This window comes from Adiantum capillus-veneris, chromosome 23 (assembly GCF_014529385.1).
Source record: "Adiantum capillus-veneris isolate H3 chromosome 23, ASM1452938v2, whole genome shotgun sequence".
NCBI classification, from domain to species: Eukaryota; Viridiplantae; Streptophyta; class Polypodiopsida; order Polypodiales; family Pteridaceae; genus Adiantum; species Adiantum capillus-veneris.
Window position 1 is genome coordinate 118,581,478 of NC_140953.1, and position 24,728 is coordinate 118,606,205.

A 24,728-nucleotide genomic window follows, 5' to 3' on the forward strand; every position below is an offset into this window, starting at 1 on the left:
TGAACAAAGCATTGACCACACTGGTCTGCCAATCAATTATTACATACGGTAATAATACAGATTGATTGCATTGCAACTGTCTGTACCAATTAATACATTACACAAGAACTTTCTCCTCAATGGAATAAATGTAAGCACCTCTCAAAAAAATCATTTTAATATGACCAATGACTAGAAAAATTACTTTGAGCTGCCACACTAGGCTGTTGACTGTATATATATTCGATCTAAGCACCTTGCGAATGAGCCTCTGCTTCCCGCTTCATCTTGAGGGCAGCTCGAATAACATTACCCCTTGTTAAAAGACCAATCTGCACACAAAAGAAGAAGGCTTATACGACATCAAGAAAGAACAAAAGGCCTCTGCATTGGAAAATAAAGTATCATTGACTCCCTGCTTTCAAAATCCCCATAAAATCTACCGTACCTTAGCAGCTCTTTCATTAGTTACATTGAATGATTCTCTAGAAACATTAACTGGCAAGCAAAGGACTGCCTAAAAGGCACATGCCAAGCTACCGTCTCTCGTCTCCACCACAAAATGTGCAGAGTATGTTGCCTAATACATGACCACTTAATGTGCTGAAATGACCCCATCAAGACAATAAGAAACCAATTGACACTCTTCCCACTCGCCTTCTTCCCTGTGTCAGCCAATTTTCTATGTGGTTGCAGCTTCATGTAATTTACATAGTGCAAATGTGAAAGAGTTTTAAGTGTAAATTTTTTTGCAGAAACACAAAGGCCTACAAATTGGCAAACTTGCTGTCCATGTGCTCAACGCCTCAAACCCTACAGTATCAGTAAGGGCATCATGCTAGCTTTAAAACCTTGATACCCCAAAACTCCGAAACATTTCGCAAAACTTGTTAAGACAGCAGAAACTTTTGAGGTTTCAACCGTTGTAAAGAGAGCTTTGTATTTAACTAGTTTTGGGCAATATTTATTGAAATAGTGTTAAAAAAGATATAGAGTTTTTTGTTGAGACAAACCAAAGAATAAATTAGGGTTTTTTCTTATGCAAGAAAATTAATATTTCCTTTTTCTTTTCCTCAAGCTTCTGACACAGTGGGCACTCGATCTCTCTAGCTGAGCCTTCCTTTGTCACTCTAATTGTATCAAGTCAATGAATAGAAAGATATAAATGTATATGTGTGTCTATACTCATGCATGCACACATCTATATATGTGTGCATGCATCTACCATCTAGCGTTACGCTATGGTACAGCTTGTCACTAAATCTAGTGTGTGCGCTCCTTGGAGTCCCAACGACAATGATATCCAGAAAAAGTGATGGAGCTCGCCAAGCAAAAGGTGGGAAGCGCAGCTATAGACTAATGGTAGTCACCCATAAGACAATATAACCATCAACTTCATCATGCATAGTATTGACTAAATACTACAACATCCCCACTTTCATAATCAGTGCCCCCAAGCTAAGCGCTAAAATTTGTCTGCCTCATTTGAAACCACCGGCCTCTACTCCAACTTCCCTCATTTCTTTGAATTATATCTATCCCACACTTCTGCCTGCTTTCCAGGGTTAACTACTCATTTTTTAAACGAAGACTCTCTTTCATGTTTCAAGGTCTCATAACAAAACATTGAAGGACAAAAATCAAATAGTTTACAATGTGCATAATGATAAAGACAAAAGTTGCATACCAGTCGTCCAGAATCGTCAACTACAGGGAGTCTACGATACTTAGTCTCCAAGAGTAGCCTACAAGCATCAGAGTAGACACAAATAACATCAAGCTTTGTTTTCAAAACAAAAAGATGTGAGCATAAACTATTGACTGACGAACTACTGCACCTTGCTGCATCCTCTAAATTTGTCATCCCCCTAACAACTAGGGGTGATGGCGTCATGACCTCTCCCACCGTTTTCCCTTGTGTTTTGCTTATTAGCTTCTGAAGCTCCTTAAAAGACTGTAAAATCCTCTAAAAATAAATTGACAACTAGGCATGTACAAGCATATCAAACATCTGCAGTTTTTTTAATACAAGTTGCATAAAAAATGTCTTTGACTACCTTCCACGAGCTGCCCGCTTCAGGGAAAAGAGAGGAATCTGAAGCTCTCTTACCTGAATCAAAGACCAAAGTCAATAAGAAACTCTCTCTCCCTTCCTCTTCAACAAACAAGAGGAAGCCAACTCAAAAGGCAAGGAGTAAGTAAGTCGAGAGTGGAATGTCAAGGATCTGAGTGCACTTGCTCAACACAAAGATTAAACTACAACAAGCAGGTGTAGTGACACATTTGGTTGTTTATCTTAGTACAGAAGGGTGTTATGTCTCTGCCTTTTTGTCACTGCAAAATGGAGCCACGATGAGAAGCCACCTTAAAAGTCTGCAAGTGGCATGAATATCCACCACGGCACATGTGGGACTTGAACGAGGTCCACAATTTGTGTCACACACTGATGACGTGGCATGACCACCCAGCAGGACCAGAGGACAGGCTGTATGGAATCCTGAAATTTGCGTTGACATGCTGACGTGGCTGCTGTACGGATTTCCTCAAATTGCATTATTGCGCTGATTGCTTTTTTGGCAGTTTTTGGAACAAGTTGCTTTTGGGACAAATTGCTTTTGAGTTTAAATGCTTTAGATATTGTGGTCCATTCTTGGTCACAAAGAAAATCGGCTAGGTTGCCTATAAACTGGCTCTTCCTTTGGATGTTAGTGTACATCTAGTGTTTCATGTCAGCCACCTTAAAGAAAAATTAGACGAAGCCGACGTTGTTGTGCCTATCGAGGAAAATGTATGGCAAGATATGCAAACTGAGTATATTCCTCGAGAACCAGAGGCTGTTTTAGATCATCGTACTTGTCATTCACGCAAAAAAGCTTATGACAAGTACCTAATTAAATGGAAGGGTCAATCTGAAAGATTTGCTACTTGGGAATCGGTTAAATCTTTAAGGCTCAGTATCCCCACTTCATTGATGAGGACATCAATGGTTCTTAAGGGGGCAAGTATGTTATGTCCCGCTTACAAGAGAGGGGATCTGGCCTAGACACCGTCGGAATGGGCATCCAGTGTCCGGACGGACGTAGTGACCTCGCCCAGTTTGGCCGGCCATTATTAAAAAAGGGAGGCCAAGGCCTCATTTTTAGTTATCGACCCCCACTCGCAAAGTACCAGTGGTTAACCCTCGAGGCTAGGAGTGCGCAAGGTCACCTCGAGGAGGTGAGGCCGGGTGGTATGGGACGCTCGGTTTTATAGGTGCATGCCTACGTCCTTGGACACTAGCCCCAACACGGGGGAGCTACCGGATGGTGGCTATGGTCGGGTGGAGGTGGCTCGTCCGACGCGTGTCCCGGTTCGTGTAGCCGAGAGATCCACTCCATGTGTTTGTTTCAGCACCCCTCTAGGGAATCAAATCAGTCTAAGAATCCAGAAGGCACCAGCAACAAAATTAAATCTCTCACCCACACAAATACAAACCTTCAAGGAAGAAGAAGATGTTTCGATTGTGGACCGAAAGGACGTATGAAGCCCGACTTCCCAGTCTGATAGCAGCAACAAGAAAAAGCATCTATGAAGAAGGAGCCTTTGAAGAAGGAACCTCGTCAACAAAGCTCTAACTCTACTCCAGATGTGCAAGGGAAAACGAAAACAGAGAAAGGAAAGCGCCAGCTTCTCAAGGGCTTGGAATCTCTCATCAACCAGGAGTACTAATCCTCTATGATCCTGGATCTGCAGACAACTTGATCTCTTTTTATATACTGCGAGCGTCTATACACCTGATCAGCTAGGCACTCCGATCACATCCAGATCGGCATTTGAGGGGTTGACTACCAATGTAGCTCTTGTGCAAGGACAGCTCAATCAAACATTTTTATTGAAGCCCTTCCACATAATCTACCTCCGTAACATTGGGAAGATCATCGTATTGATTTCAAACTGGGTAGCTCTCCTCCTAATCAACCCCCATAAAGGGAGAGTCTTGCTCAGCACGAGGAAATTTTGAAGCAAGTCCTTAGTCGACAAGCTTCTAGAGAAAGGTCTGATATGACCAAGTACTTCTCCCTATTGCTCTCCAGTTCTAATGGTGCAAAAGAAAGATGGCCCATTTCCTATGTGCATGGATTATCGATCTCTAAACAAGATCACGATCAAGAATCGATTTCCGATTCCTCAAATCAATGGCATTTTTTATAAGCTACAGGGTGCGAGCATCTTTAGTCGCATAGACTTAAAGAGTGGGTATGATCAATTTATGTATAGCCCCTAGGGATGTGAACAAGATTGCTTTCTGCACAACCTTTGCACTTTCTAAATTTTTCGTCATGCCTTTCAGCTTAACCAATGTTACTGCCATATTCAATCAAATGATGTATCGTATCTTTAGTCCATACTAAGCCTTCATGGGAGTATTTTTTTACGACATACTCTCCGAATAGAAGAGAAACAATAGAAGCACTTGCATATAATGCAAAAAAAAGTGAGTTCTCTCTCACGGAAATACAGTACCTAGGCAACATAGTCAAGTAAGCATGGATTCAGCAAAGATCCAAGTTGCTCAAGACTGGCCAACTCCCACTACTGTAGATGATGTACATAGTTTTCCAGGATTGTACTCGTACTATCAAGATTCATCTGAGGCTTTGCTACTGTAGCAGTACCGCTTCATGATCTAACAAAGAACAAAATCCATTGGGAACAAGGCAAAAAACATCCTTTGACATGCCTAAATACCTATTGAGCCATGGTCCTATTCTAATAGTACCAAACTTAAGGGAACCCTTTGAGGTAATTTGCGATGCTTCAGGTGATTGCATTGGTGCTTAACAAGAAGCCCATGCAATGGCTTTTGAAAGTAGACAGCTTAAGGATGCTACGTTGCATGCCTCAATCTACAAGAAGGAACTTATGGTTGTGATTCCCGCCTTGTCTACCTAGAAGCACGATCTTCTGGGAGCAAACTTTGTCATCAAGACCGATCATCAAAGTCTAAGATTTTTCCTTACACAACGGAAATTGTCTAAGAAACATATGAGAAGGGAAAACTTCTTGTCTGTGTTTCATTTCAAGATCCTCCATACCGCTGGAAGCAAAAATGTGACTGCAACGCAATGTCTCGACGGCCCAGAATGAATGCAGTCACTTCCCTATATCACCAAAAACTAGAATCACTTCGCGACATGTATCCGAACAACTCTGACTTCTCCTTGACTTGGAGAAAGCTACATAACGGTGAGAACGAGTATCCCTATTCTATTCAAGATGGTTACATGTACCACCACCAGGCAATTTGTGTGGTGGAACCTTTCAGGAAGAAAATCATGGATGAAGCAAAAGCTTTGCCTTATGCACGTCGTAGGGGTATTTGACCTACTGCCTTAGCATTAGAACAGTATTTCTTTTGGCCAAACCTAAAAGCACGCATCAATCGGTATGTCTAGGAATATCGGCACAAAACACCTCGGTTACTCCAATCCTTGCTCGAACCTGATAAGCCCTGAGAGAGTATTGCCATGGATTTTATTATAGATCCTCCTATAACTCGGACTAGTAATGATGCAATCTGGACCATTGTAGACAGATTTAGTAAACAAGCGCACTTTATTATAGTCAAGAAAACGATCAAATCCTTGTATGACACGAAACTTTTGGCATCCTTGTTTGATAATCTAGGTACACAGTTGAGTTTTTCCTTTGTATATCATCCCCAAACGAGCGTATAACAACACCGTACATTCCTCTACGAGGAAAGCTCCTTTTGAGATTCTTTATGGTAAGCCTTTGCTTCCACCGGTCCTTTTAACCTAAGAATAAGATATTTACAGCAAATGAATTCGTTCAAGATTTAGACACTGGTATGGGCAAGTCAAGAAAGCAATTTTACGCTCACAAGAAAAACATAAGAAAACGGCTTACAAGCACAGAAGGAATTTAGACTTGACACTCAATCAATTGGCCTTACTCAAGTTTGAGAAGGCAAGACTGAAGAAACAAGCGACTCATAAGAAAAAGGAAGTTAAACTTTCCAACCGTTACTATGGGTTGTTTAAGCTTATTAACCAAGTCAATGATGTCACTTTCCATTAGATCTACTGTCTAATTCAAGGATCCATAATGCTTTCCGGGTTAGTTTACTTCGGCCATATGTGGGACCGCCTCTGAGTCAGCCTATTGTTGAGGATTCCCCTGAGGTTGAGGAAATAGAAGAGATACTCCAAATCAATCATCATCACGAGCGGCCACTTAAGTCTAAGAAGATTACACTGAAGTATTTCGTGAGCTTCAAAAATTATTCTACTTTGTGGATGACCAAGCAAAACTTAGCCCCTTATTCCAATATTCTGGATGGTTGTGTATAAGCACTTCAATTGAGGAAAACCGTTTAGAAGCCAAAGGGATGTTGCTAAATTGGCTAGTTTCTTATTTTCCAACTAATTTCTATTTGATGAAATTAGGACTATTTAAATTTATGCACTTGAGAACTGTTAAGTTAGGAACTGTAGATCTACAAGATTGAGAATCCATCAGGAGAGGACATTTGTGATTCATCATATGATGGGTGACATAAAGCATTGCGAAGGAGTTGTTTTGTAAGTTCGGTGGGAGAGACCGGGTAATAGATATTCCTGATGCGTCATGGGATGGGTGACACGAGCATTGGTGAGGGAATATTTCGTGATTTGAGGAAATCCAAACTAAGAGTTACGCGTAAGATGTGAGCACATGAATGAAGATGGGTTCTAAGAAGCTTTGAAGAAATGAAGTTGCTTTCTGAAAAGCATGTTGCTTTTTTAGTGCTTTCAAGAAAAGTAGATGCTCTCCCACAACGGAGTCTATGTCCGCATCGCATCTACGCATGAGATTGCATCCAGGGATGCCTTGGGTGTGTTTGTGTAAGCATAGTTTTCAGGTCGTAAGTTTTTTTACTGAGGTTTACTTAATAAGTGGGCAGCCATCTGCCAAAATTAACCCAAAATCTGGGCACCCCCGTTACTGGCTATTTCTGGCAGCCCATCAACTTCTCTCCTCCCCCTCTTTCTTGGCCTGGAGTCCAAGACAGCAAGGCGCCTCCTATCCCTCTATTCCTCCACCGTATTTTGGCCGGCTCCTAGAGCCTATAAAAGAAACCTGGCGCCTCCATTTCCGGCATCTATTGCACCAAAAGCAAGGCGTCCCTGCTGTAAGAAGAGTACGAGGAGATTCTACCGAGACTACTCTGCAAGTTCGCGCAACGAGTTTGCAATCAGAGGTTGCTTTCTCTGTCAGGAGCAACAAGTGATGATTTGTGTATGAGTTCTATCCAAGTTTGCTACTATAATTGTGTTTTGCAAGTACTCTACCTATGAGAATTGAAAGAGGAAGCTTCCGCCGATGCTTGAGGAGATTCCCGAAACGGGGTCCAAAACGGTTTGCAGAGCTCACATGCTCTGAGAGCAAACCGAACACTGAACGGAGAGTTTGCCTCTCGAGTTCCTGAATGGAAAGGAAACCACCATCGAGTTTGAAATCTAGAACGGAGGGGTTTACTCCGGTTCTTGTGCTTGTAAACGATTCTCCCTATTAATAAAGATTCTTTTAAGGGGGAGCACTAGCCCATCTTCTGGTCCCCAATACTGTGTTGATCTTCTACCTTTTCTCTCTCTTCATGTACGCTCCCGTTTGTGACAGTTCATATGGCAAGGTCAGACAACATGGAAACCAATTGCAAAACTTGACTCGGTCTATGAATGCTACCTCAGGTGCATGAACACCCTGGGTTCCAAATAACAAGCCAAGAATAGAGTCCACACAATTGAGGTGCCAATCTCCAATATGACTTTCATGTAAGAAAGGCACCAGAAGGAATGACTTCTGTAGCATTGAATAGAATCTTACCGCACTGAATCTGCACTCTCTTATAAGCACCTAGCACTTTTACTAGCTTGGTTGGACAGTCCTTCATAACCAAAGACAGGTGGATCCAAGGGTAAGCAGCCATGTCATCTCGAACATGACTGAAGGAAAAAGAGGTATAGTCAAAAGGAGAGAGAAGCCTCTATACATCTTACTGGAAATACGGCAGGAGATTAAACACCAAGGTGGAGCAGTGAATCTCTGTACATCTCCTCGAAATCCCTATACAGGAGAGACTTGAAGAAGTTGCCAGCTTTATAAGCATTTGCGGCTATACCAGAAAACCTTTTAGGGAACTTGTCATAAAACAAAACATCAGATCTGATGGCTGAAATAATCATCATGCAATCAGCAATCAAAAAAATTCTAATCCACAATACAAAACCTTTCAACACCATGGCAGAGAAACAGAAGCACCTGAAATAGCATCCAGTGCCAGCAGGTCAAAATCTGAAACTACTCCAATCTGCAAATAAACCGAGCACAATCTGAAAAATGTACCGGTCTCAAGAAACACACAGCATCAGGCATTTCAGAATCAAAGTGCTGGCCATTGACACATACTTCAAAATTCAAACAGAGTACATTCATGGGCACAATTAGTGCAATAAGTGTATGCTGCCCCTACTTCAAAATTTAAAGAGTTGATAGCTTTATAGGACTGATTTGGTGATGTGAAATTGGCGCCAAAATGTGAGCCACTTGAAATGATCTACTTCAAAAGTAGTTCAAATAAAGTCGAGATCAGCCTGTGCTGTATCCTCGCTTGCCTTCTTGTGCCTTTTACATTAACAATCCTCCCCTCCCCTACCCCCCCAAAATCAGGAAAAACCCACCCTACCAGCCTTGTTCAGATTTACTAACCTTATTGTCTAACCTTCTTTGTCTTTAAGGGCATTCCTCCTCATTCTATCCTCATAGGGCTTTGAGTATGAGAATAGAGATTGGCAAAGCAAGCTTTAAATTTGCAAAATGCTAACAATTATGCTCAAACTCAAGAAACTCCCTAATCACGTAATCCAGCTAAAGTAACACACGGCATACAGTCACAACCTGTTATATAGAAGGGGGTCCAAACTTACGCGCTCAAAAAACAATTTGGATGCGACATGTCTAATGACAGATCTGTATCATCCAATTTTTGAGCAGTCAGTAACATACTTCTATGGAGGACTTCTAATACCCAACACACAATCCAGCAGTTCACTACCTACGAAGCACATACATGAGACATGCCTACATCACAGTTGGTAACAGTACTAGCTTCACAGATGTATATTAAACGAATGTCCTCACAACTGAGGTAGAAAATGCAACAAGCTAAACAGAGTCAATAGCTGCTCTAGAATGTTATCAATGTTTGGTGTTGCAAATTGCCATTACTTAATCAATCGATGCACTTTGTGATGAACCACTCTCACCAGTTTTCCAGCATCATCCACAACAGGTAAGCCTGTGATTCGGTTTTGCACCAGCAACTCCAAAGCTAATCATATAGAACAATAAACAAAAAGCATTACATATTGAGTGTGGTGAAGATATGATGAATTGACTGTGAAAATAAGTAAAACTGACAGATTCATACCCTCATCCACTGTGGTTGATGTATTGACAACAAACATGTCATCCATTGTTGTCATGAATTCACCCACTGTGTGGTAATCCTGTTTCGCCTGCAGTAATCCAAAACTTTGACGGGGACTTACTACTAAGTAGTGCCAGCATAACCCTCAACTTCATACCACAAACTTTAATTGTGGAACATCTTCTCCAAGAAACAAAATTAAACCAGAGAACTAGCAGCAAAACGTAAAACCAACAATAAAGCAACAGCAAACTCTGACAAAGGGATTTACCCACCAAGCGATAATCATCCAATCTACATTGTAGAGCCAGCGTTTCTGGGGTCACTCTCTCTCTCTCTCTCTCTCTCTCTCTCTCTCTCAAAGTCTCTCAAGTGCTAGTGTTTCTCTCTCTTGAGGTCTCTTGGGATAGTTTCCTACAACGTTAAAACTCTCTTCTTCTTCTTCTTCTTCTTCTCTATAGTTTTTGCCAAATCTACCCGTGTCCATGTATTTTGCAGGTTACCCTCCCATGTGTTCGTTTGCCCCCGGTGACCCCTCTACCTGTAGTTCCTTTGAGGTTGAAGGTGCACAGCGACGGCGTTGCTCTCGGAGGTTCAACCTTCGGGAGGTTGCTATTGTCGACCATCGGAGACAAGAAATTGCACACTTGTAGCTGCTCTTTTCAGTTATACCCATCCCTCTTCCGCTTCCACTTCTGGTATCACAGCTTCAGCCTTAGATCCGATCTCAGAGCGTGTTTTGCGGCATGTTCCAATGCTTTTCTAATGGTTTCAGAGAGGAGAAAGCTTGCTGTTTTTATCCATTCAGATATGCTATCATCACAGCTAGTGCAATTTTTAGCGGATCTAGTGCAAGTATTGCAAGTATGGAGAGTAGGCCTGAAAACTTGCACATCGAACTTCATGTACCCACCCAAAGAGGAAAGCCTCTTTGCGATCCTCATCTGACTTACGCAATTCAACGCCAATCTGCAAAATACGGTTAGAAAAAGACATAACAGGGAATCCATTTTGTTGAAGACCACGCCGATCTTCTTTTAACCAATCAAGGTATTGTCGTGGCATGAAGCGCGCCTTGAGCTTGTCTTGGAGGTCGCCCAACCGAAAGAGAGGGGAACACCTTCATCAACATGCTCAAGATGCTCAGCCAATTGTGACTCCTGCCAATCTTGATACCAATTAATGGCATCATCTGCTAGATACATGGCAACGGTCAACATTTTCCTATTGCTTGTTTTCTTGTTAGTTGCAAAGCAAGCATTAAATTGATGCAACCAAGAATGAATCACAGATGCATCCATCTTACCATCGTACTTACTAAATGTCAACTTCTCGGTGACTGGATTGTTGGAATGTTTGCCTCTACCTATGCTACCTGATGACTCGCCAACCTCCTTGAGTGGCTTGGTCTTCGAGGAGAGTAGCTGCATGCGTTGGTCTCACTTCACCTCTTGCTCTAACTCCATAGCCGCTTGCTTCTCTTCGGCCACTATGCGTTGAGCCTCACGCTCGAGCTCCATAGTTGCCCTTCTTTCTTCGGCCGCCATGCGTGCTTGCTCACGCTCAAGCTCCATGGCTGCCCTTCTTTCTTCCATGGCGGCGCGTTACACCTCTTGTTGTAGCATCATCTCATCATCGACTTGACCAAAGCCTCCATAGGGTTTGGTGCAATCCGTGGCGTAGATGGGGATGGGAGAGGATGGGGAACAATCCTACTGGAGTAGAAACTCCGTCTTCTCCAACTCCACTATCACCACCTTCACTCAAAGTGTTATGAGCGCATATAGAGCTAGAAGAGAGCAAGAGGAGGCGCTCACAATGTACAAGAACTTGGGACTTGATGATAAGCTTAATGTTGATTACAAGACTTAATACTTTATTAAGAGAGCTAGATACAAGACTTGGATTACATGACTTGAGTACAAGACAAGGCTTGATTGCAAGGACGAGACTTGAACATAAGACAAGAACTGAAGAAGGGCTTTCCTCATAGGAGCCTCACAACTAGTGTTAGCAAGACTGAGGGGCTTGTGGCCCAAGACCCCAATTTATACTAGTGCTTGAGGAGGTTGCTTGAGGAGGTTAGGACTTTCTAGGTTCTTCTTGAGGAGGTTAGAATCTTCTAGAACCTTCTTGATCATTCTAGTTCTTCTAGAACCTGCTAGATCCTTCTTCGACTTTCTAGAGCTTTCCAGAAACTTCTAGATTCTTCTTGAATCTTCTCCAAGCTTCTAGAAACTTCTTGATCCTTCTAGTTCTTCTAGAACCTTCTAGATCCTTCTTCAACTTTCTAAGCTTTCTAGAAACTTCTAGATTCTTCCGGAATCTTCTCCATGCTTATAGAAACTTCTAGAATCTCCTTGATACTTTTAGAACCTTCTAGAATCTTCTAGATCCTTCTAGATTCTTCTAGAGCCTTCTAGCGATGATGTAGGCAATGACACAGGCGATGATGCATGCAACGACTAACTCTCAGGCATCCATGACACAAAGTATCCATTTCGCTTCGGGTGATGACCATACACTCAGCTCTTGGGGTTCTTGGGTTCTTGAGTACGTGGGTATTCGGGCCCCGGGGTTCTTGGGTTCTTAGCTTACAATCTCCGTTTGAGAAGGCTTCTCTTACCCAAGCTCAACTCCTTCCTGCGGGTGCACCACTTGGTGGCCTTGCGCTCACACCAAGGTTGCTTTTTCCCACTTCACGTCGATCGGCCTGGCGCAATGTGCAAGGTCCGCTCTCAATGAGCGGAAAAGAGGAACGAGGGGAGGCTAGACAAGCCCTTCTTTCTTGGGTTACTTGCCACTCTTCAAAAACACAGATTAGGGATCGACACGCCCAAATGGTCTTGGGTTACGTGCGACCACAACAAGTGTCACATGACACATCCAACCCAATGTGTCCATGGACAAGCTATAGCATGACACAGGGATCAGTTCAGTCAAGTCAGTCTACAATAGCAAGTGATCTGGCACTTTTATGAGTCTGTTCGCAGACCGTGCATGTCCAGACACTTAGAATAGATGCATATCCTCTGGTTGCAAACAGCATAATCATCAGATTTCCATCAGAACCGATCAAGAGCATTTTTACAGTGCATAGACATATTTTCCCTATTTTAGACATTTTTCACTTATTATTTTTAAGTGACTTTTGTTAAAAAGTAGGTAGGGCAATTTTGCTAAGTTTGTATAAATAGAAACCTAGCGCTAGCACTTTCTGCCAGAAGAGGCAGCACGAGCACCTTGCTCAACGGGCAACTTCTCAGCAAGACCAACCCCCGCGACAACTCTGGCGTTTTCTCTCACCAAAAGGCCTAGCGTTTTTGCACCAGATCAGCCAGCGTTTTTGCACTTGCAGATTCCTGGCGACAGTAGACAGCAGATCAGCCCTAGCGTTAGCAGTTCCATCAGCAAGGACAGATTTCAGTCCCTAGCGTTTTTGGTTTGCAGATCAACCACAGCGTTTTTGCAGACCTTCGCGACAAGGACATCAAGAACACCGGCGTTTTCAGTTTTCAGAAGTCAGTACCCGCAGAAGAAGTCCCAAACCTCGCAGATCTCACCTTCCCGCAGCAGATCCTCGCCGCACGGTCAGATCCAGCGCAGTTTGCAGATTCAGCCCGGAAAACGCAGATTTCAGCATCTGCGTTTTCAGCTCGTCGTCGCCATACCGTCGTCACCGACATAGAGTCAGAATTCTGCAGATAAAGATTTGCAGATTTCAGCCATTAGATTTTTCAGATTTCAGCCCGTCTCATCGTCGTCGACATCGTCGGCAAGTCCAAGCATTGTAGAGATTTGTGCAATCATAAGTAGACTGCTCTCGCCAAAGAGAGTGGGGCCTTCGGAGGAGGGTTTTTGACAACATTCTGGTGTCATATTCTTCTCCATCTCTCAGTCTCATGTACCTTCATTCGCAGTGTCATTCACTTTGTTTGTGTCCATTGCACTCTCTCACTAAAGGAACGGAAGGCTCTCCCTAAGTAAAAGGAACCCTTGAGCACAGTTCGAGTGAGCACTCATCTTGAGCAATATCAACATTCACTTCCGCTGCACCTTACATTGGTATCAGAGCTTTGGCAGTGTTCTGTATCACTCAAGGAAAGAACCACAGAATTTTTTTTGCTTGTTGCGGTCGCACGTAACCCAAGTCTACTTGGGCCTGTCGATTCCTAATCGTGTTTTTGAAAAGTGACTGGAAACTTAAGAAAGAAGGGCTTGTCCAGCCTCCCCTTGTCTCGCTTTTCACTCATTGAGAGCGGACAGTGCACTTAGCAGCCGGCAAATCGACGTGAGGTGGGAGAAAGCAACCTTGGTGTGAGCGCAAGGCCGCCAAGGGGTGCGCCCGCGTAAAAGAGCAAAACTAGGGTGGAGAGAAGATCCTTCTCTAACACAGATTACAAGCGAAAGAAGAACCTCAATAACTCAAGAACATCAAGAACCCAAGACCCGCAAGAACCCAAGTTCCTCGTGAACTTAAGAACCCAAGACTTCAGTGGATGGTCATAACTCGAAGCGGAATGGATACTTCGCTTGGAGGTGATGAGCATGAGAGAGGCAAAAAAGAATTTTCCCCACCAAGAGGTTTTTCCGACCCTCCCCGTTCCCCATCTACACCAAGGGTGCATAAGCTTCTTAGCACCCTCGAGCACTTCAAATGGCGTCTTCTCCGTGTGTCATTGTACGCAAACTCCACCAAGAGCAAATACTTTTCCCATTTAGTCTTCCGATCCGAAGAAGAAGACCTAAACAAATTCAAACCGATTGAATTGGCTATTTCAAATTGCCCATCTGTCTGCGGGTGGAACGAGGATGAGAACTGCAACCACGTGGCAATGTTCTCCCAGATTGCCATCCAAAACAACTAGTAGATCGAGGATCTTTGTCTGAAACAATGGACTCAAACATGCCATATATTCGAAAAGTTTTGCCAAAGGATCGGGCCTAACTGTCTTCTTTACTGCAGAGAAGTGAGCCTGCTTACTGAATCTGTTGATGACCGTCCAAAGGCCTCATGCCCACTCTGTGTCTTCAGGAGATCAAAGATGAAATCCATTGCAATACTTTCTCAAGTTGCGGGTGGGAATGGGTAAAGGCTCTAGTAATCCTTGTACCTTATGCCTATCAAACTTGACCTTCTGGCATACTAAACAATTGCGAACAAAGTCGTCCACATCCTTCTTGAGTCTCGGCCAAAAGAAATAACGCTCCACACCTTTCAAAGTGATGTCGATGATGCGGTGACCCGTAAAAGGTGGACAATGACACCTTTTCCCTCAACGGCTATGTGACGCACAACATCCTTTTCTTCATCAAGTAGCCATCTCATATGGAATATCTTCCTACTACCTCCCCATTCTGTATTCGAGTGTACATCGGAAAAATCCGGATCGGTGGCGTACTGCTCAACCATATCCTCGAAGCTTCTATGAAAAATCGCGGAAAATAGCCAAGACTAGGGGCTTCAGAGACAATGCATCTGCCACCAAGTTTTTCTGTTCCTGCACACGGACAATTTGGAAGTAAAACTGTGAAAAAATGTTAGCCCACCACATCTGCTTTTTCGGAAGCTGCTTCTGTGACAAGAAGTAGCGTAAACTCTGATGTTTAGTAAAGACCGTGAAATCGGCTCTGAGTAGGTAATGTCGCCACTGAGTAAGAGCATGGATCATTGCCAATTGCACTCTCTTAAATCTGTGCTGTCAATTCTGGCCTTGAAAACAATCGGCTTTCATAGGCAATCACATGGCCTTCTTACATTAAGATCGCTCCCAAGAATCACAATATACTTCGAATGGCTTTTGCAAGTCTGGCAAAGCCAACACTAGTCCAGTAGTCAGTTTTTCCTGAAGTGTCTGAAAGGCAGTCACCTCTATCGATCCCCACGAGAAAGGGACTCCTTTATAAGTCAAAATGTGCAAAGGGGAAGCTAGCTTTGCAAACTTCCGAATGAACCTCTAGTAGTAAGAACACAAGTCCAAAAGCTTCTAACTTCATGAACATTCTTCAAGTCGGGCCAATCGCGGATAGTGTCACTTTTGGCCGGATACATTTGTACCCTTTCTGTTGAGACGATGTGTCCCAAGAAATGTAACTCAAGCAAGAAAAACTCGCTCTTTTTCACATTTATAAACAATTTATGCTTCCTTAGTGTTTGGAAATCCCACAAATGTTCAGTATTCTCTGAAAATCCAAAAAGTCGTCTTGAAAGCTATCTTGTAGAAGTCTCCAGGAGCAATACAGATCTGATGATAATCACACTTCATATCAAGTCAGCAAGCTAAATTCTGAAGTCTGTCAAGTACATCATCGACCCTCGTAATGTGGAAATCTATTTTGGTTCATTGTTTCTTTATATTGGCCACGGCTAACTCTGTAAGGTGGCCGGTTCGTGGTGTACCACCACGAATCAATCATGTGATCATCACAACGTAAAGGAGGTAACTCGCTTTGTACACCTTCATAGAAATAATCAGCCTCTATTTCAAAAAATCTTGTCGTTCGTTTTCGAGGTCAAACATAATCGACCTTCAATCATCATGTAGTTCTCTCAAGAAAAAATCAATGTAAAAAAACTGAATTTCATAAAATCTATTGATAATCACTCTTCATATCAATTCGGTAAGTAGAATTCTGAAGTCTGTCGAGTACATCATCGATTCTTGTAATGTGGAATCTGTTTTGGTTCATTGTTTCTTTATCTTGGCCTCGGCTAACTCTGTAAGGTGGCCGGTTCATGGTGTACTACCACGGATCTATCATGTGATCTTCAAGACGTAAAGGAGGTAACTCGCTTTGTACGCCTTCAGAGAAACACTCAGCCTCTATTTTGAGAAAATCTTGTCGTTCGTTTTCGAGGTCAAACATATTCGACCTTCAATCATCATTCAATTCTCTCAAGAAAAAATCGAGTAAAGAAACTGAATTTCATCAAGTACAATCTCTTTGCCCTTCATTTGTCAAAATCGCTTTCTTAGCCCAATAGTCAACCACAGTGTTGTTCTTTTGGTACTAAGGGATTCCTCGGAGGACATCACACCCTTCCCAAGGCATGATATAACAATCCTCGTTTCCTAAACACCCCTGACATTGCAAAAGAAGTTTGCCAATGATCGGTTGTCACAAAGTGATGACGTGGCGGACAAGAGAAACCCTAATTTCTGCCAAAAACCCTAAAATTCCTGTAAACCCTAATTTCTGCCAAAAACCCTAATTTTTGAAAATCGCGGAGGCTTTTCTTTTTTCCTTTTTTTTTAATGATCCAATCTTGCTTTTTCTACATGCCATGAGAAAGAGAGAGAACTTGCTTTTTTTTTTTTTAAAAGAGACTCTAAGAGAGAGAGAACTGATGCTTTTTATTTTTAAAAGCTTTTGGCGCTCTGCTTTTGGGCATCCCTTGTACCTTTAAATACGTGGTGAGGGCTTCACTTCTCAAAGCATCTGGACACAGAGTCTGAGAGTGAAACCCTAGCCACTCTCTTGTACTTCGATCTGATTAATATAAAAAGAAATACCGAAAGGGGCGCCAGTCTTTGGGGCCAATATCTATAGGCTCCGCCTGGTCAATGCAAATCTATTGTGATCTGTGAATTGTTTTGAAGTGGTTATTTGGTGCTGTCGCGGTTGATTCTTGACTTGGAGTGTCCAAGTCTGATACAGTGGTATCAAAGCACGGCGGATTTCTCTTCTACGGGAAATCTGATCCCCGAATTTTTTTCCGTGGCACCTATGGCTTCAGGCAATGATCAGTCGACTCCATCTGCATCTGGAGATGTGGGCTGGGATCACAACGAAGATTCAGACAGAGAGTATGGCCCGCCTCGGCCTACTCAAGCGGAGCAACGAGAGATGGAGCGTCGTCAATTGATTGGCGATGCAACAAAGATGATGCTCAATTTTGCCAAGGACCCGAAGATGGCAAAATATATGAACCAGACCTCTTTGGAAGAGGTACAGATGGAGTGGCAAAGAACCACAACACCACTCTCGAAACCCGCTCTCAAGAAACCTTCTGCCTCCAAGAAATATATGGAGATGCACAAGGAGGGAATCACCCCGCTCCCTTGTCAACAGATGCCTCAATTTTGATACTAAAGTCACTAATGTCTCTTTGAGCTTCAGGGATACTGAGAGCTGACAGTATTTTGTTGGTTGACTTTATGAAATGGAATTCCTGATAATGATACTCATTTGTTCTTGACTTCTTGTGAGTGCAGGAACTGACAGACGAAATGACTACAGCATTTTGGTCTGATTGATCTCGAATAGACATGGTTGCAATAGAGGTTAGTCAATCGGACATCGATGAGGTTCCGATTGGACCTAGATGTGATTGCTAGCTACATTGCCGATAAATCATGGTCTAAGATCTGAATGAATGTTGAATGTCATGTGATGTCCTGTGATGTCTGGTGATGTCCTGTGGTGTCGTGTGATGTGACTGTCGATTTTGTACATGTGCTAGATGTGTGTTCCTAGTACGTAGGTACTAACAGTCAGTGTCTGCTAAGAAGGTTTATGGCTTTTGTCGGTTTTGCAGGCGTAATCGCGGTCAATTACAATGCTTTCAAGAGGGGGGTATGTCACAAAGTGATGACGTGGCGGATAGGAGAAACCCTAATTTCTGCCAGAAACCCTAAAATTCTTGCAAACCCTAATTTTTGCCAAAAACCCTAATTTTCAAAAATTGCGGAGGCTAAATTTATTTTTATTTTTTTTATGATGAGCGACGCGAATCTTGCTTTTTCTCCATGCCATGAGAAAGAGAGAGAACTTGCTTTTTTTTTTTTAAAAGAGACTCTCTAAGAGAGAGAGAGAGAGCTGATGCTTTTTATTTTTAAAAGCTTTTGGGGCTCTGCTTTTGGGCATCCCTTGTACCTTTAAATACGTGGTGAGGGCTTCACTTCTCAAAGCATCTGGACGCAGAGTCTGAGAGTGAAACCCTAGCCACTCTCTTGTACTTTGATCTGATTAATATAAAAAGAAATACCGAAAGGAGCGCCAGTCTTTGGGGCCAATATCTTTAGGCACGGAACTCCACCGGGCCAGTGCAAATCTATTGTGATCTGTGAATTGTTTTGAAGTGGTTATTTGGTGCTATCGCCGTTGATTCTTGACTTGGAGTGTCCAAGTCTGTTACAGTGGTATCAGAGCACGGCAGATTTCTCTTCTACGGGAAATCGATCCCCGAATTTTTTTTCCGCGGCATCTATGGCTTCAGGCAATGATCAGTCGACTCCATCTGCATCTAGAGATGTGAGCTGGGATCACAATGAAGATTCAGACAGAGTATGGCCCGCCTCGACCTACTCAGGCGAAGCAACGAGAGATGGAGCGTCGTCAATTGATTGGCGATGCAACAAAGATGATGCTCAATTTTGCCAAGGACCCGAAGATGGCAAAATATATGAACCAGACCTCTTTGGAAGAGGTACAGATGGAGTGGCAAAGAACCACAACACCACTCTCGAAACCCGCTCTCAAGAAACCTTCTGCCTCCAAGAAATATACGGAGATGCACAAGAGGGGAGTCACTCCGCTCCCTTGTCAACAGATGCCTCGATTTTGATACTAAAGTCACTGATGTCTCTTTGAGCTTCAGGGATACTGAGAGCTGATAGTATTCTACTGGTTGACTTTATGAAATGGGATTCCTGATAATGATACTGATTTGTTCTTCACTTCTTGTGAGTGCAGGAACTGACAGACGAAATGACTACAGCATTTTGGTCTGATTGATCTCGAATAGACATGGTTTGCAATAGGGGTTAGTCAATCGGACATCGATGAGGTCCCGATTGGACCTAGATGTGATTGCTAGCTACATTGCCGATAAATCATGGTCTAAGATCTGAATGAATGTTGAATGTCATGTGATGTCCAGTGATGTCTGGTCATGTCCTGTGATGTCATGTGATGTGACTGTCGATTTTGTACATGTGCTAGATGTGTGTTCCTCGTACGTAGGTACTAACAACCGGTGTCTGCTATGACGGTTTATGGCTTTTGTCGGTTTTGCAGGCATAATCGCGGTCGATTACAATGCTTTCAAGAGGGGGGTATGTCACAAAGTGATGACGTGGCGGGCAGGAGAAACCCTAATTTCTACCAAAAACCCTAATTTCCGAAAATCGCGAAGGCTAAAAGAAAAAAAAAATTAATGATGAGCAATGCGAATCTTGCTTTTTCTCCATGCCATGAGAAAGAGAGAGAACTTGCTTTTTTTTTTTAAAAAGAGACTCTAAGAGAGAGATCTGGTGCTTTTTATTTTTAAAAGCTTTTGGGGCTCTGCTTTTGGGCATCCCTTGTACCTTTATATATGTGGTGAGGGCTTCACTTCTCAGAGCATCGGGACGCAGAGTCTGAGAGTGAAACCCTAGCCACTCTCTTGTACTTTGATCTGATTAATATAAATAGAAATACCGAAAGGGGCGCCAATCTTTGGGGCCAATATCTCTAGGCACGGAACTCCGCCGGGCCAGTGCAAATCTATTGTGATCGGTGAATTGTTTTGAAGTGGTTATTTGGTGCTGTCGCGGTTGATTCTTGACTTGGAGTGTCCAAGTCTGTTACATCAGTGTAATGGCAACATCCCGTCCGGGTGCGGGTAGAACTGCCTCCGCGTGTGGCCTCAGCCTGTCGGGCGTAATTCCAAGTCGAGCCGCCAATTCAAATGCAAAGAAGTTGGCCTCGGCTCCTCCATCAAAGAAAATGATGGCTTCCGTATCTTTCACTTTGCCCCAAGTGCGGCAAAGTTTCGTACTTTCGTTTATTTGATTCGAGCGGGCCCCATGCAATGTGGTACCAATTTTGATTTCATCTTTCCGTTTCTTCCGCACTCGGCTGCTGCTCTGTAACTCTCAAGTTTATCTTCTCGTGGTCCTTTGGTTCATCGTTGTTTCAAGAGTTCTTGTCCATCTCGTTCTAGGAGAAGCACTCGCCACACACCATCTCGAGTAAATCGTATCAATCGGGTAATCCTTCAGGTGTTTCGCCAATCTCAGGTCCCTAGAGTACTTAATCACTCTGTTCACAGATGTGACAATCTACAATTGACATTTGTAATCCGTTCTAGCAAACATGTCCTTCGGAAAAAAAATGGCCCAAATTTTCATTCTTTTCTTCAGTTCCCGCGCCGGATTTTCAACTTTTCCTCTGCTTTCCCACAGAGGAGTGTCATTTCTGTCAGATTCTTCTCAAGAACCCATGTGTATTTTGGGATTCTTTATGCTTTATGCCCTGTAAGACAGAGCGATGAAGACGGGAAAGCGCACGATGCGCGATGTATGAAGGGTGGGAGTGGCTAATAAGTCCAGGGTCGGGATACGAAGATTCGTTCACAAAAATTGTCTGCGATGCAAAAGGATCGGATCCTCCGTAGAAGAAAAATCTTTTTGTGCTTTAATACCATTGTAGCCGGCTTGGACACTCCAAGCGAGAAATTAATAGCAACACACGAACAGAAACTTCATAATCACTAAACTTTAATGGAGAGAGAGAGAGAGAGAGAGAGTCGACACGGCCCGACGGAGTTCTGTGCCCAGAGGTATTGGCCCCAGAGACTCGCGCCCCTTTCAGTATTTCTTTTTATATTGAATCTTTGAGCAAAGTACAACTGCCCGCGGGTGCTCGCTCTCAGACTCTGCGTCTAGATGCTCTGCAAGGTGTGCCCCTTGGGTCACTAATAATTACAAGGGTTGCTAAAAGCAGAACCCCAAAAGCATTAAAACTTAAAAGCAATGGCGCCAAATGCATCTTGGTTGAAAATCTGCCAACAAAAAGCATTTGATCTAGAGTTCTAAGCTAATCTGAACTAGCTCTCTTGCATATAAGAAATACAACCAAACACTTCGAAATCTGACACATCACACTTTTCACCATTGAACCTCTTTAGGTGTCATCATGCATTGTAGTAGTAGCATTATGAGATTTCAGACGTCTTTTAGAGGTCCATATTGAAGAGAGAAAACGTGCGTCCACAATGACCAGCAATGCTACGTAACGTAGAACATATATGAAATACATAAGAAATTTAAAAAAAAACATTCAAAGGAATGTAACTTCTTCTTTTTTTTTAATTGGCGGTTCCTGATTGCGGAAATCCGTACAGCCAGGCCCCGTCAACAACCAACGTAGAACGCGAAAAAATCCGTATCCTGCCACGTGAGCCAATTAGCACGTTTTTCGGGTCTGGCAAGTCAGCTGCCACGTCAGCAATCCGTACTGGCACTGCCACGTCATCAGTTTGTGACATGACTAGACTAAAAGATTGAAACACTATGTTCAATATGTGTGATTGATGAACTAGAATTCCCGCAAATAAATCTGATTATTTTGATTACTCACACATGTGATTGTGTTTGAGTGCCAGATTGAAAGACGAAATAATTGAAAGACGAAATGACTGCAGCATTTCAGTCTTGAGACATTTCAGTCTTGAGAGATCTATGGACATGATCGCGATAAGAATTAGTTAAGCCAACATCAATGAGGCATAGTCACAAGGGACGCCCATTTTGGGCTTCTCGTCGCCCCTTTTCCTTCCCACCCTCTTTTTTACACTAAAATCCATTTGAGCCCCGTCCCCAAACGCGTCCCTTCTGATTATATTGAGTAAGGTCCAATGTGGATCTAGATGCGATTGCTAAATACGTTGCCAAGAATCATGGTCCTAGATCTGAATGGATTTTATGTGATATAATCTAAATGTGAATGTGATGAGACTCTCATCTTTGTGCAAGTGCTGAATTTGTGTCGTCTAGTGCGTCGGTACTTAGAGTCAATGTCTACTAAACTAGTTTATGGCTTATGTCTGATTTTACAGGTGTAATCGAGGGAGATTACAATTCTTTCAAGAGGGGGGTATGTCACAAGCTGATGACGTGGCGACTTGGCTGATGATGTGGCAAAATAGTATGGACAATACAAGACCTTCACATTTTGCGCTAACATGCCACGTGGCAGGCTGTACAGGATTTCACAATCCACGCTGGTTGCTTTTTGGCCCAGTGCTTTTGAGTTTGCATCTTTTCATGTACTTGCTTTTGATTTTGAGACCAAGGGCCTTTAAATAAGAACTCAAGCTAGCTGACAAGCTTCAGAGTGCAGAGGGCACGTGGGAGTTGTAACTTTTGCTCAAGCATTAATATAAAAAGAAATCGAAAGGGGCACCAGATTTTGGGTCAATACCTCTGGGCACAAAACTACGCCGGGCCATGTCGACTCTGTGTTTAAAGTGTGATAAAATTGTGAAGTATTTGAGTGATTCTCTCGTGTGTAGTGCCCAATTTCCGACTTGGGGTGCCCAAGTCTGTAACAAACTCTCATGAGGTAAAAGGAACCTTGAGCATGGACTGAGCATTCACTCACCATCAATCCTTCCGTTGCACATTACACACACCGTAACAACATGGAATAGAGCAAGAGGGCGCGGTTTTTATTAACCCTAAGATTTAACATGGGGACCTCAATTATTGATTCGACACTCGATGGTAGATTTTCAACTATAAAGATCCTCAACCTCTGCTTTATACATGTGCCATTTGAATGTGTGAATGTTGGACAAAGGACTTTAGTGACTGGTCTTGGATCTATGTATGAACATACAAAGACATTTCAATAGAAAGTATAGCTACTCAATGTGGCTGCTCATTTTGACATAGTAGTTTGAATGCTTGTTGATTTTTGGCTCTTCAAAAAAAGCCTTAAAGGTCGTGCATCTCTGAGAGTCGGACATGTGTCCCTCAATTCACTTCAATAAGATTGATGGAACTCTCATTAATTTGGGAATTGTGATGGGTTTTTCACTTTGAGAGCTACCTCCCAAAGTTCTATTTACATTTTTGAGTTTTGTCATTACTTTTCTCTAATTTAGTAAAAAAAATCTTTATATGCAGGTTTCCTCAACATGCATTCTTCCTTTGAACCTTCTCCGAGTAGGAAAATCCAATTCTAATAATGTACTTTTTAACTTGATAGCTTTTACCAAAGTTCAAGGAGCATTTATAATGAACGGGGGGTCCTTAGAGAATTGAACTAGATGTTTTCATGCATGTGTGAGGAGATGCTAGGATATGTGTGCGAACGTGTTCACAATAGATGAACCCTTCGCTGAAGTGTGAAGGGGTTTTGAAGAAATTGATGACTCTTCACCCTTGTCTACTGCCCAACTTATAAAGGGGCCACACAATTCAAAAAGTAGTCTTTAAATATTGTTTGCATAGTCTATGAAAAACATGCCCTTTAAATTAATTTTTACCTTGTCTCTTCTTGGTATTTATGGTAAGCCTATTCCTCCTCTCTTCTAGTAACAAAGCTAGGGCAACCAGGCAGTTTCATCGATTAGGCATAGTAATAAGAGGCTTCCTTAACTACAAAGCACAATCCTGACCGACAAAGCCTCACAATTACAGCAAGAGATCACCATGGTTGACAAGTCCCTTCCAAAGAAGACAGCTACCTTGCTCAGGTAATACTGCTTTAGACTTCCTTGACTTCTCAAAATCAAGTTTACTGAGTCCCCACTAACTCAACGAGTTTATGCCAAATGGCCAATATTGTTAGGCCTGTAAGATGTTTGGCTTAGGTATCGGAAGCTATTTGTATTGAACAATCCAAAAGCTTCCCCAGGACTGATGATTATCAAAACCACTTAGCAGTTTCGGTCCAGAGTTCTCTCTCTCTCTCTCTCTCTCTCTCTCTCTCTCTCTCTCTCTCTCTCTCTCTCTCTCTCTCTCTCTCACACACACACACACACACGCGCGCGCGCACACACAACCCAGCCACTTACCGGAATGGGGTTCTCCATCAGTGCAGCACACGGTGCATGTGAAGAGGGCCTTCGAAACTGCAGGGGCGTATGGGAGCGAAAACTGGAGACACTAACAGACACATTCGCAGAGCAGGAAGCACGAGAGAAGCGGTCGACAGAGGGAAATCGACAGCAGGAGGGCGAAAGAGCAGCCTCACCACTGCAACCACATAGAGGAGGAGACGCAATGGACGAAGAAGATGTCGATGACGGCAAGCAGAAGCTTAGATCCATGGCGAGCTTTGCAGCAGCACCACCCAATGAACTCAGATATTTCTGTCACAATCTTAACGCTTCCAATTTCAAATCATATATTATTATGTATCATATATCATATATTATAATAATTTAATACAACCTCTCCAACTAGTCTTGCTTGGTGGGCCTTGCTATATAACATCTGTATATAACATCTGTAGAATACAAATATTATAATAATTTAATACAACCTCTCCAACTAGTCTTGCT

At 42.8% G+C, this 24,728-nt stretch overlaps 1 protein-coding gene across 1 annotated transcript; it reads right to left on the bottom strand.

Annotated features, from left to right (window-relative positions):
• LOC147428438 (CBS domain-containing protein CBSX2, chloroplastic-like) lies at positions 1–24,547 on the bottom strand. Its single transcript, XM_086497685.1, has 8 exons — positions 24,240–24,547; positions 9,452–9,539; positions 9,288–9,352; positions 8,284–8,332; positions 2,037–2,089; positions 1,818–1,933; positions 1,667–1,724; positions 1–311 (listed from the first exon to the last, which is right to left on the bottom strand). Exons 1-8 carry the CDS (start codon positions 24,492–24,494, stop codon positions 228–230), a joined length of 768 nt encoding a protein of 255 aa, XP_086353811.1. The 5' UTR covers positions 24,495–24,547; the 3' UTR covers positions 1–227.
• Between the last annotated feature and the right edge of the window lie 181 nt (positions 24,548–24,728).